The sequence below is a fragment of the Fusarium poae genome, chromosome 3, assembly GCF_019609905.1.
Source record: "Fusarium poae strain DAOMC 252244 chromosome 3, whole genome shotgun sequence".
NCBI lineage: Eukaryota > Fungi > Ascomycota > Sordariomycetes > Hypocreales > Nectriaceae > Fusarium > Fusarium poae.
The window spans coordinates 2448911-2461446 of NC_058401.1; the positions used below are offsets into that span (position 1 = coordinate 2448911).

The window sequence follows — 12536 nt, forward strand, 5'->3', positions numbered from 1 at the left end:
GGTAGTTCGTTATGAGAAATCTGATCCCTTGTGAGTATAGTACGCAAGGACTGGTTAACTATTGAGATACACCCGATGCAGTTAATTAAGGTAACTGTTAAGAGGAGTTCATGTGAATGGACCTGCAATAGGTATTTGATAGACCCACTATTTCTAGATCGCATACTAGGCTAGGTCCGTAGGTAGGTAAGGTTTTCTAGAAAGCTCCAACGGCAATACCAATAGAACAGAAAGCAGAGGCTGATTGACGACAGGTGAATGTTCAATAAGTTACTGACTATAGATTGACTGAATGACTGACTAGTTGACTAATCGATCGATTATTCCTAGAATATACCTATGGGAGGATAGGAAATAATTATGAATCTGGGCCATCCGTTGAAATACTGTGTACCTATCACAGGTAAAATATTGTAAGACATTGTTTTATTAGACTGACAGGCAACCTAAGAAAACAATTGTTTATGCCAGCATGTTTCAATACCCTCCACTGTTCCCCTGTCTCAGATATAAATAATAAACGCCATGATGGATGCGTTCAGACGGTAGGTTCGACGCATTAGGCAATAAGAGCTTATTGTGCCTACCTTAGTAGGTAGGTAGGTACACTACAGCTATAGGACAGCCCACTGAAACCAACCAAAACTTACCTGCCTTAGTAGGTCCTAACGTTAGTTACTGCGTGTCCTTCATTGCATGGGCATGCTGCGCCTTGCCACGCCTGTGTTGAGCCTCACTCCATCAACAACCTCGTGTTTCATACAACATCGATTCTCTTTTTTTATTTTCAAATTTGTCCCCCATTTGTTTCTGTCTTTCTCCAGTTGTCGCAAAAATTTCGAGTTGTGAGCGCTGCTGTCGCACAATGTCATGAGCCGAATCATGTCTGGAGCGTCCCGAAACGATACCTACCCTTACGCCTTCGCTTCCACGTCCGCTTCGTCCTCGTCGCAAACGCCCAATTCCGAAGACCATGATGAGCTCGACTTTCTCGATGACAACGCCAGCAACGACAGTGGCCGTGGGAGGGCGCGCGATAGAGACCATGTGCTAGGCGAGGACCCCCTGCAAAGCAACTTGAGTGCGCCCATGACCTTCAAGCGAAGACAAGGCCCCTCATTGTGGTCTGCGCCCTCTCGACTTCTCTCCGCACTCACAGGCTCGCGATCCAATGCTTCATCGAGGGGGGGCTCGCCTGCCGTTTTCCCTGGCTCCAACATTTCCCCGCGCGTCGAACCTGTCGTCTTTAACGAAGCCACCAAGGATGGAGCGCCGCACGATTGGTACGTCGAGGGACCAGGACGTCGAGTCGGGTACGAGGATCTTACGGCCATTGATTGGATTTTTGAATACACAAAGGAGCGCCAGAGGTTGCGTATGCTCTACTCGAGTGCATCCGGCGTCATAGGTCCTGTGCGCCGGCTCATTGATGCTAGCCAAGTCTGGATCGTCCTGCTCTTGACAGGAATGCTCGTGGGAGCTGTCGCTGCAGGAATCAACGTTACAACCGATTGGCTTGGAGACTTGAAGGAGGGCTACTGTTCCAGCGGCCCGGAAGGAGGCCACTTCTACCTTAATAAGGCATTTTGCTGTTACGGCTACGACCAGGGTTCTAAGTGCGACGGCTGGAAGTCTTGGGGTGATGCTGTTGGTGTACATTCGAAAGGTGGCAAATGGTTTGTTGAATATTTGTTCTTTGTTTCTCTTGCGGTACGATATACTCTGGCCTGACCTCGTCTATTTTGAACATAACTAACGAAAAACTCAAGATGCTGTTCGCTTATGTTTCTGCTGTCCTTGTCCAGGAATATGCGATTTACGCTAAGCATAGTGGTATCCCAGAGATCAAGACCGTCCTTGGAGGCTTCGTCATTCGAAGGTTCCTCGGAATCTGGACTCTTATAACCAAATCGCTGGGACTAGTAAGTTTAAACTCTGCTGTTAACATGCCTGGTCACTAACACAACCTTAGTCTCTTGCCGTGGCATCGGGCATGTGGCTCGGAAAAGAAGGCCCCTTGATTCATGTCGCTTGCTGTTGTGCAAACGTCTTTACGAAGCTATTTCGAAACATCAATGACAACGAAGGTGAGCAAACTTCAACTCGCAGTTGTCAACTCTTGGCTAACGTTGGTAGCTCGAAAACGTGAGGTTCTGTCAGCTGCTGCCGCTTCGGGTGTCTCAGTCGCCTTTGGATCGCCCATTGGCGGCGTCTTGTTCAGTCTGGAGGTTAGTGGCGCCCATACACTCTCAGACATTTGATACTGACCCTTCCAAGACCTTGTCTTATTACTTCCCCGACAAGACGATGTGGCAGAGCTTTGTCTGTGCCATGACTGCCGCTGTCGTTCTTCAAGCTTTCGATCCCTTCAGGTCTGGCAAACTTGTCTTGTATCAGGTCCACTACAGCATCGGATGGCATGGCTTTGAGCTGCTACCCTATGCCATATTGGGTGTTTTAGGTGTAAGTCGATTACTCCCTGCGGCGGGAATATAACTAATAGCGTTTCTAGGGTATTCATGGTGGTCTCTTCATCAAGCTCAACATGGGTATCGCTCGCTGGAAAAAGGCAAACCGATGGATCCCTGGACCCTTTGTTCAGGTTCTCATCGTGGCTTTCTTCACTGCCCTTATAAACTACCCCAACTTCTACATGAAGCTTCAAACGACTGAGCTGGTCTCGAACCTTTTCTCTGAGTGCTCACAAGTTCTCGACGACCCAATCGGTCTCTGTAGAACAGGCGCCGCTTCGGCCAAAACTATTGTCCTCCTTGTCTTTGCATCAGTCTTGGGCTTCTTCCTTGCTGCTGTGACGTTTGGTCTGCAAATTCCTGCCGGTATTATTCTCCCCTCAATGGCTATTGGTGCCTTGACAGGTCGTGCCGTGGGTATTATCATGGAGATCTGGGTCACAAATCACCCAGGCTTCTTCCTCTTTGGCTCATGCGAACCTGACATTCCCTGTGTAACGCCAGGCACATACGCCATCGTCGGCGCAGCAGCGTCTCTTGCTGGCGTCACTCGTCTAACAGTCTCCATCGTGGTCATCATGTTCGAACTCACTGGCGCTCTCACGTACGTGCTTCCCATCATGATTGCCGTCATGATATCAAAATGGGTAGGCGATGCATTTTCGCGTCGTGGTATCTACGAATCGTGGATCCACTTCAACGAGTACCCTTTCCTTGACAACAGCGAGAACAACGATGCCATCCCCGATATCCCCGCTGCACAAGTTATGACTCGCATTGAGGACCTTGTTGTCCTTACTGCCACAGGCCATACCATTTCCTCACTTACGACTATACTTGAGATGCACCCGTATCGTGGCTTTCCAGTCATATCAGATCCCAGAGAAGCTATTCTTCTTGGCTATATTTCTCGTGGCGAGCTTGCGTACAACCTCTCGGCTGCTACACAGGCACCTCGTTCGCTGCCCCCAGAGACGGAAACCTTTTTCTCCCATCAGCCCATGGCTGACCCGCGTACTACTCTTGATCTTCGTCCATGGATGGATCAAACGCCCCTCACTCAATTCTCACGTACAAGTCTCCACCTTGTCGCGACTTACTTCCAGAAACTTGGACTGCGGTATCTCCTGTTCAGCGATCGCGGCGTCCTTCAGGGTTTGTTGACAAAAAAGGATGTCTGGTATGTTCTCAATGGTGCCGAGGAGACACGTCGCACCATGGGCCTAGCACCAACTGGTGCTGGCCATGAGACTGGCGTGGCAGATAGGGCGCCAGACGACAACGGTGGCGGCGAAAGCAGCGGATTGCTGCGCGGTGACGGCGCTGATGACGGGGATAGTATACAAGGCGAGGAGCCGATGTTATGAGAAGGGACATGACATGATGCTGGGTTTTGTAACATAGAGTTTGTTTCATGAGTACTACTACTGTTTGAATATATATACAGCAATGAGGCGCCCTCGGCGACGCTATGTAAGCAGCTTATTCATCCTTGACTCTGCAGCGCCCGCACTTGGTCAGCGTCTTTGATGAAGCTCGCTGGCCAAGGAGAATGTGACAGTCTTATGAGGGGTAGCATGATGGCTTGATGCAGGTAGGCCGCTATACAAAGTGTATTTAACAGCAGTCATAGAAACGTAAGCACTACCACATCGTAACAGATGAAAAGAGACTCTCAAACATAAGAAGCTTCTGCCCACGGCTCCTTTCGGTTGTCTTCAGTCACATCAATGCCGATTTAACCGGCTCAAGTCTGCATATAAATGAACCGGCTCGCCAGCTTAGCCTGCCATTTTACTCGCACCCCAAAGATAATTGAACGTCAACTCCTTCACACAATGGCCACTCATTACGACGCTATCATCATCGGCTCTGGCCAAAGCGGCAATCCTGTCGCTAAGGCATTTGCCAATGCCGGCCACAAAACAGCTGTCATCGAACGCACGGCACTGGGCGGCACTTGTGTTAACGTTGGATGCACACCTACAAAGACCTTGATTGCATCTGGACGAGCGGCCTACATGGCCAGACGAGGCAAGGATTATGGCGTACATGCAGGAAATGGCAATTTTGAGATCGATATGGCTCGTGTGAGGCAGCGTAAGCGTGCAATCGTCGAGCAATGGAACTCGGGTAGTGTCAGAGGTTTGAATGCAGCGGGGGTGGATGTTATTATGGGAGAGGGAAGTTTTGTGGGGGATAAGAAACTCAAAGTTGTATTGAATGATGGGGGTGAGAAGGAGGTCAGTGCCGACAAGATATTCGTTAACGTGGGTGAGAGACCATCGCGACCGGATATTTCGGGTCTGGACGATGTTGAGGCAGCACGAGTGCTCGACTCAACCTCTATAATGGAGCTTGACGAGGTCCCAGAACATCTCGTGGTGCTGGGTGGAGGATATATCGGCCTTGAATTTGGGCAGCTCTTTCGTCGCTTGGGCTCTGAAGTGACGGTTGTTCAGAGGGCGAAACAGCTTGTTCCGCGTGAAGATTCTGACATAGCCGAGTGTCTTTACGATATCCTTCAACAGGATGGCCTCACTGTGCACTTGTCGAGCACAGTAAATTCAATCTCAGCCACCACAGACTCGAAGACTTCTTTCGTGGTAAACGTCCAAACTACGAATGGTCAGATCGATGTCTCTGGATCACATATTCTGTTGGCTGCAGGTCGGGTACCTAATACCGATCGACTTAACCTTTCCGAAGTTGGTATTAAAACGACACCCAAAGGACACATAGTGGTGGATGATAAGTTGCAAACTTCAGCTTCTGATATCTATGCCTTGGGCGACTGCCACGGCGGTGCTGCGTTCACGCACATGTCGTATGATGATTCTCGCATCATCCGCACAAACCTCTTGCCAAAGACCATGGCACCCACGACTCCAGCCATGCCAACGACGCAGTCTTCGATTTCCAGAGTACTGACACCTTATGTTATGTACACGGATCCGCAACTCGGCCATGTCGGACTACACACCCGCGATCTCTTCAACAGTAACAGAGAATTCAAAATTGCGAAGATGCCTATGAGCTATGTTGCAAGGGCCCTGGAGACAGCAGAGCCACGCGGAATGATGAAGGCAGTTGTTGATGCAAAGACCGGCGAGATTCTTGGTTTCACATGTCTGGGCCTTGAAGGAGGTGAGATTATGTCGATTGTGCAGACTGCTATGATGGGTAACTTGAAGTGGTGGGATTTGGAGGCAGCTGTGTATGCTCATCCGACCCTGGCCGAGAGTTTGAACAACCTTTGGGGACATCTGGAATGATTTTATTTTTTTCGAGACTTTTATCTGTTTCCGTTTCTGAGAGAAATAACAATATCATTGCGATGCCTCAAGTGCTGGACTTTGTGACTGAATATCCGTTGTGGCTTGAGCTGTCTTTTTCTCTGCCATCTCTGCTTTGGCACGACGTTTTCGGGCTCGTCGTACTTCAATTTCGACATCAAGCATTTCAGCGTTGATAGAGACGATCCTGGGAATGATATCCTCTACTGCATTTATAGATTGTGTTTGAGCTGTACGGAGACTCATGGGAGCAAATAAGCCAAACCAGTGCAGAGGGTTCTTGTTCCTGCGCTTCTTTTCTGATTGCTTTTCTTCTCCAGTCTCTGACTTTGGACCGTCAGTGACCGAGCTTTCGTCCCGCTCTTCCCCTTTCTCTTCTTCCTCCTCCTCCTCAGGGGCATTGAAGAGTGAGAAAATCGGGGCTTGATGCTCATTTTGGCCAATAGATAGAAGCCGTATGGCTTGCATTCTTTCATCGTACTGGTCCTGGCCGTATCTCATGCCTCTCTCTCCAGAAAAATTTGCACGAGCAATGTTCTGATAGATACCAGACTGCAGTTGCGACAATGATTGGCGTAGTTGGGTATATTCATCCAGCAGGCCGAGATAGCGTTCAAGAAGCTTGTCAATGTGTTGCTGATCCATGATAATATGTGTTTTGCCCTCGAATTTCTGGGGAGCTCAGTTTTTGGATTGAGTAGGGAAGGCGTCAACTTTGAGTTTTCTTGAGAATAAACGAACGTTTCGCTGTTTTCTCGTTTATGATTTTTATTTGTTAAGAGGGGAGGATGTAAATGGTTGATAGAGAATATGTTGAAGATGGAAGGACGTTGTTGAAGCTGTCTACAAGCGAAGTTAGGTGGTTACCTGGCACTTATACTACCTCTAGGCCTACTACCTTCCATAGTTGACAGGCCAGGCAGGTACGCTATAGTACATTTTGGGTTTAGTTCCACCGCCGCTCCTACCGCCTTATGAGTGTGAAATGGGACGAATTAGAGGCAAGCACCTTGTAGAGTTGATACCTTATTGTTGACTTCTCTCTATCACTTTTATTTAATCACCAGTTGGACTTCTTCTTCGATCTTTGATCTTGAAGTTTTGTTTGAGAGGTCCACCCGTATACAAAAATGTTGGAATGCCTGACACAAACACAACTATACCCAAACTCCAGCCAACAGTGCCCCATCCGGAACTATCCTTGACCATTCCGCCCATGATAGGCCCTACCAAAGATCCTCCCGAGTAAGCCATGTTGTACAAACCATACGCCTGAGCAATCTGGCCTGCACCGCCAGTTCCATCCTCGCCTTGAACTGCCCATGTGATCTCGGCCATTAGCGGACCGAAGATGCAGGCCATTGTGATACCTACACCAGCGAGGAGACCACACAATAGGATCTTGTCCTGTACGGTGTTTTCGTCGACAAACATTAGGCACACAACAAAGGGCGTTGCGAAGAGAAAGCCAAAAGAAGCGAGCCATTTGGGCCCATATCGATCGCCAATCATGCCAACCACAGGACCGAGGAAAGACGGCAGAATCAAAGGCAGAAAGATCAAACCCGCTCCTATCGAGTCCCATCCAAAGATCTCGTGCGTGAGGAGAGGAAGCGTACTTTCAAGTGCCGTGTTGATGAGTGCCTGAACAAATGTTCCCCACAGAGCAGCCAAGAATCGGGGCTGCTTCAAAAGCTTGACCAGAGTCTTGATAGGTGAGCGAGATGGGTCTGATACTTGCTTAGCCTGTTCGTCGGTTGTCCGAACAGGTACATCTTCAGTCTTGTCGCCCTTTGGTTCGATTGGCCCTTCCAAAACGCATTCTGGATCTGCGGATGATGTTCCCGTTCTATCGAGCCAAACTTTGGCGTCCTTGACTTCAATGATTGCAAGACGGAGGGCAATATCTACGGCAAGCAGACCAAAGCACATTGCAAAAACAGAATAGTAGCCACCTTTGCCATAGACAACACCACCCAGCAGAGGTGCCACCAAGATACCCAGGCTACACGCAGTGCTGATCCAGCCCATAGCTTTACCAATGTGCTCTTTGTCGACAGTATCAACGACCAACGCGAGGCCAACAGTCCAAGTCAGTGCCGCTGATATACCTTGCAGAGCACGGCCAACCATGAACAGAGCGAGCGTGCGGCCAACGCACAGAAAGACGGTAGCTCCGCATAGTACGACGAGACCTATCAGCATGGGTACCTTACGGTTGTGGTTTCTATCCGCCAAATAGCCCCAAACAGCTGCCATAGCCGCCATTAGAAACCATATCGTTGTTTCAAGGGGCAAGAAATAACTTACGAGAGCCTGCCAAGAGGGCAGCACCAAAAACGGCCAATGCTATCGAAACCCAATACTGCACTTTGTCTGGACTGATACCAACCCGTTCCTCGAAAGAGAATGGGAGAATAGGAACAATGACACCGTACAGGAAGATGTCCTGTCAATTGATATAAGTCAAGATGTTCTACCAAGCCAGAGAACAGATATCACTTACAGTGAAGATGGCAAAGGAACAGGTGGTGACGATGAGACCAGCTGAGGATCTCACCTTGAGCAGGACCGGAGGCTTGTCCCTCTGAGTCCATCTGAGCAAACTCATGGTCAACAGTCGACGCAATATGGAGCGCTCAGTCTGCCAGATTCCAAAAGAGTGTCCATCAAAGCAACACAAGTCAGGGCGGAAGCGTTGAGTTATAACCGACTCTATTTTCTCTCGACATATAGCCACCCTCTTTCCTCTTTCTCTCTGTACCCACTCAACTCTCCGGATTGCGGACCTTTCGCGCCCCGACGATGGATGGGTGACAGGTCAATTCTCCCCTTGAGGCTTAGCGTCAGATTTGGTGTTGATGACTTTGAGATGTTGGCCGAAGCTGCATACTGCTCTCAACTATCGATTGCATGGTCATCTGCAAGAAGAAACTAGTTCAGGCCATTCAACGTTGTGGACAGAAGGAAGCATAGGCTGGAGCTACCCACCTTTCAAGATATACTTCAACGGCTTCGCGGACGCTAGTCGATTTAGTCAAGAGCATATCGGAAGATCTCTTGATATACCACAAAGTATGGGGTTTGAAGATCTATTCCTGGTGTGTAGTTCAAATAATACTAAATGCTTTCGGAAAGTCTTCATGTTACTGGGAGCTACCTCAACAACACTCAGAGCGACCGTTTCAGGTCATCACCTTTGGGTAGGATTGCATATTGAGTTACGAGTTCCTAGTCAGAATCTAGACAATTCTAGTTGTCGAAAAGAGGAATTCATGTAGAGGTGGCGTTACGGTGTCTAAATAGAGTGTGGCATGATGCACTTTTCGTAGCTCTTCGTCAACAAGTTCGCCGAGAGGTACGCCGATGGCCTTGGCATATGTATGTGACCGCACTCTGTTAGGAAGGTAGACTAGGCATTGGAAAAAATATATACTCACTCAGCTTCGAAAAAGTTAGATAAATCTGACTATGTGCTTACTCTAGATATGTCTAAATTTGTTCTCTGTTTATTCATTTCAAAATAAGGATCGATTGGTAAAATGACAGGAGTTAAGCCTCAGTGGTGAGGGAAGATGGGATCGAAACCTTGATAAACTAACATGCTGATAAATTAACCTGAAGCTTTACCAACGTTCAGCCCAGTTCGACAACGTCCGTACCGATAATTAGGGTGCTCCGTGGTAGTCAACTTGATTACCATGCTCACCCAACGGAAGGACTCAATTCAAGCCACAGAAGACCATGCAGATATGCAGATGGATATGGAGCCCGTGTCTCAGTCAGAGCCACGTTGGATGGATATAATATGCAGTATGATGGGACGGTGAGACAGGCAGATAAGCTGCTTGCCCTACTCGTCCCACGTTGCTCGACACGAACCAACAGTGCGTTAGGAGAATTTTGACAGCCGTTAAATAAGCGGCATAGGACAAAACAGACTCACATGAACGCCAGCTGCACTACAACTTGTACGTATGTGCAGTATGAAGCCAGCCTTTAGAGACTTATCTCCACTGCATAAACTCGAGTAGGGAATCCTTGGGAAAAGTAATATCCCTGGGCTGAAGCTTGAGTGTGGATTAAAGTGTTTGTCGGTAAGTTCCCTTTACTAGCGAGCGGGTGCTAGGATAACTGATCCCGAGATTTGGGTCTTGCGCGTGTTCCCCCAGTCACCGATTTTTTGTTTCTTACCAGGTTGTCTGTCTTATCAACGTGGTTTAGCCGAATTTCCTGACTAACGGCAATCTGTTGAGTAGCTTATGTTGGTTTCGCCAACAGCAGGGACTCGAGCAGCCTTGCGAAAGAGGTTGGTTGTGGTTGGTTTTGTCGACCTTCAGTGTGTGTTGGACAGGAGCCTGTGTACAGCATTCTTCACATAAACGACTCACTACTGATCGTCAAAGAAAACTGGGGTCATTCACACAGGTCCCCAAGACGAAACGCATGGCATAGAGATCCACCATATGCTGTGGTCACGCGTGGTTCCCAATTTGCGTCAAAGCACACTCCTTAAAGGATGCTAGGAGAAGGCATATTACACAGACGAAGGCGAAGACACAGACGCTGCGACATAGGGCATACGCAGACCTTCCCATACAAGGGACCAATTTGGTTACGAGCTTGGGCCTACCATAGGCCTCAGCCCAGCTCTCTCGGGTATCATTAGATGGATTTCCATGTCTAAGGTCGAACCTTGGACCTCACAGCAGCTCGTGCAATACACAAGGCGAGGCGAGACGAGGCAATCAAGACAGGACAGGACGAGTCTTCCTGATATAACGAGCCCAATCGGATGAGACAACGATCTGATATGAGACCAAACCACATGGTAAAGCGGTCCAAAGGACAACAAAGCAGCGCATGGAGAACAATCAGATCTGACCAACTCGTGGAGGAAGATCAGCATCCTAGTCTTTAACCCCCTTGACTGGTTATTGCTTTTTCACGATGATGCAGATGGCCTTTGTGCGTTTGAGCTATAGCGAGTTAGAAGTAGAGATGCCACTGACCGGGTCTTGTGTTGTCACCAATCGTTTCTTTTTGTTACCTTTGACTGTTGCCAGTCGGGGGGGTATTTGATCAAAGGAAAAGGTCCCCGTGCAGTCCGTTTATTTGCTTTTTGCAGACAAAGACAGGCCATCTTCTTTGTGCCAAGCTCAAGGTTGTGTCGTCATAAAGAAGGTTTCTGGCATTTCGTTTCACCTTCAGGTCGATGGCAAAAGAAACTCATGATGAATTATACATGACGACCAAGATAAGTTGAATCAAGTGATGGTGATTCCAGGCAAGGTTAAATGGTGTTGATGAATCCGATACCCGAACGATAGAGCAATACTTGAAAACATGACGTTGATGTGACGGATTTAGGGGTAGCAAGCTATGAATAGCTAACAGTGGATCGTCACTGCACATAGGGACCATCATTAAAAATCCTGAGCCTCTTTGCATTGCCATTTCAATGTACCTACCTATCTGCAGGCACAATTCTTCTTGACAACCTCCCCAGGTGTTGAACGAATCTGATTGTCTTGTAATCAATCTTTATCTGTTTACTCAAGTACGTAGTATTAGCATCAACCAACATAGTTGCCCATTAAATTGCCCACAATATGTTGGACCCTTGTTCTTATCTTGGATCCTTAAAGTCGGTAAACACGACGATTCTTGCCCAAAGAGGTATCTAAAGTAGAGCAGGCATTGACGACACGGACTGGTCTGGTATTGCTATTGTAGTCACTTACTAACAGGTGGTTAGTATTTCTGACCTTGACCGTTTATTGTTGTATTACCTACCTTACAGTGGCCGATTTCATGACTGCCATGTGCAACTTCCAATTCACATCCACTTGTAGAGTTATTAGACTGTTTATGTTTTGTATGTTGCTATAATACCACCAGCCTCGCAGCTCAACATTGTAACTACATTGCTGTACGTAAAAGCACATACCTTGGTACAATGGAACTCTCAGTGGTGCTGATCCAACCTCCCCCCTCCTCGGTCACTCCCTGTAATACCCATCCCCTGTCTTGTCTGTGCTGGCAAAGGTTGGCTCTGGGATGGACTGGTAGCGCTGGTCCCTACTAAGGCAAGTAGGTCTACCTACTAACCTAGTGGTCCATTTTCCAACGTAACAAACAGGTACCTTGTCAGGCTTGTCCTACTCGGCTTTGCCTTGATTTTCTTCTGCCTGGCTTGGTGTCTCTGCAACGATGTTCTACTGTACACTGCTCTAATCTTAGTACTCTGGTCTGCTGCCCGCCTAGGCTTCACCAAGGCCCACTGCGCGCAACGGTCAATTCTTCTGCCACGGGCTGCCACTTACTGCCGCTGCCACGAGCTACCATTTTCCATTCCCATTACCACCACCACCACCACTTAGTACCTACTACCGCCGTTATCACCAATCTAGGACCCTGCGCCTCTTTCTTTTTTTCTCCCCTTCTGCTTTCTCTTTTCCTCTCTCTTCTCTCTTTTACTACTGCTAGGCCTACATTAAATCAATTAACTGTCCGTGTCTCCCATCAACCATACCCAGGTGGCATCCTGCTCCCTTACTCCCTCCTCCTCTCCTCTCCTCCCCTTCCTCTCACTTAACGGGCCTCTCCGCCTCCACCCATTTGCTGCACCAGCGCCCAAGGCCAAACCGAGCCAGGCCAAACCGAACCAAAACGCAACGCAACTCCATAGTTGCCCATCCGCCGCCAACCAATCTGCCTGCCTATCTACCACAGGCCGCATCCACCTCAATCTTGACTTCGACCACCT

At 48.4% G+C, this 12536-nt stretch overlaps 4 protein-coding genes across 4 annotated transcripts; 2 read left to right on the forward strand and 2 right to left on the reverse strand.

Moving 5' to 3' along the window:
• Positions 1 to 882: 882 nt before the first annotated feature.
• FPOAC1_008216 (uncharacterized protein) lies at positions 883 to 3838 on the forward strand (the record flags this gene model as incomplete). Its single annotated transcript, XM_044852661.1, has 6 exons — positions 883 to 1710; positions 1770 to 1922; positions 1973 to 2087; positions 2137 to 2228; positions 2278 to 2463; positions 2513 to 3838. 6 exons carry the CDS (start codon positions 883 to 885, stop codon positions 3836 to 3838), a joined length of 2700 nt encoding a protein of 899 aa, XP_044705331.1.
• Positions 3839 to 4309: 471 nt separating this feature from the next.
• On the forward strand, positions 4310 to 5746 carry FPOAC1_008217 (uncharacterized protein; the record flags this gene model as incomplete). The annotated part of the gene is made up of 1 exon (XM_044852662.1): positions 4310 to 5746. The coding sequence occupies one exon, from the start codon at positions 4310 to 4312 to the stop codon at positions 5744 to 5746; it is 1437 nt and encodes a 478-aa protein (XP_044705332.1).
• Positions 5747 to 5800: 54 nt separating this feature from the next.
• On the reverse strand, positions 5801 to 6412 carry FPOAC1_008218 (uncharacterized protein; the record flags this gene model as incomplete). Its single annotated transcript, XM_044852663.1, has 1 exon — positions 5801 to 6412. One exon carries the CDS (start codon positions 6410 to 6412, stop codon positions 5801 to 5803), a length of 612 nt encoding a protein of 203 aa, XP_044705333.1.
• Positions 6413 to 6823: 411 nt separating this feature from the next.
• FPOAC1_008219 (uncharacterized protein) lies at positions 6824 to 8378 on the reverse strand (the record flags this gene model as incomplete). Its single annotated transcript, XM_044852664.1, has 3 exons — positions 6824 to 8019; positions 8078 to 8216; positions 8274 to 8378. 3 exons carry the CDS (start codon positions 8376 to 8378, stop codon positions 6824 to 6826), a joined length of 1440 nt encoding a protein of 479 aa, XP_044705334.1.
• Positions 8379 to 12536: the final 4158 nt, after the last annotated feature.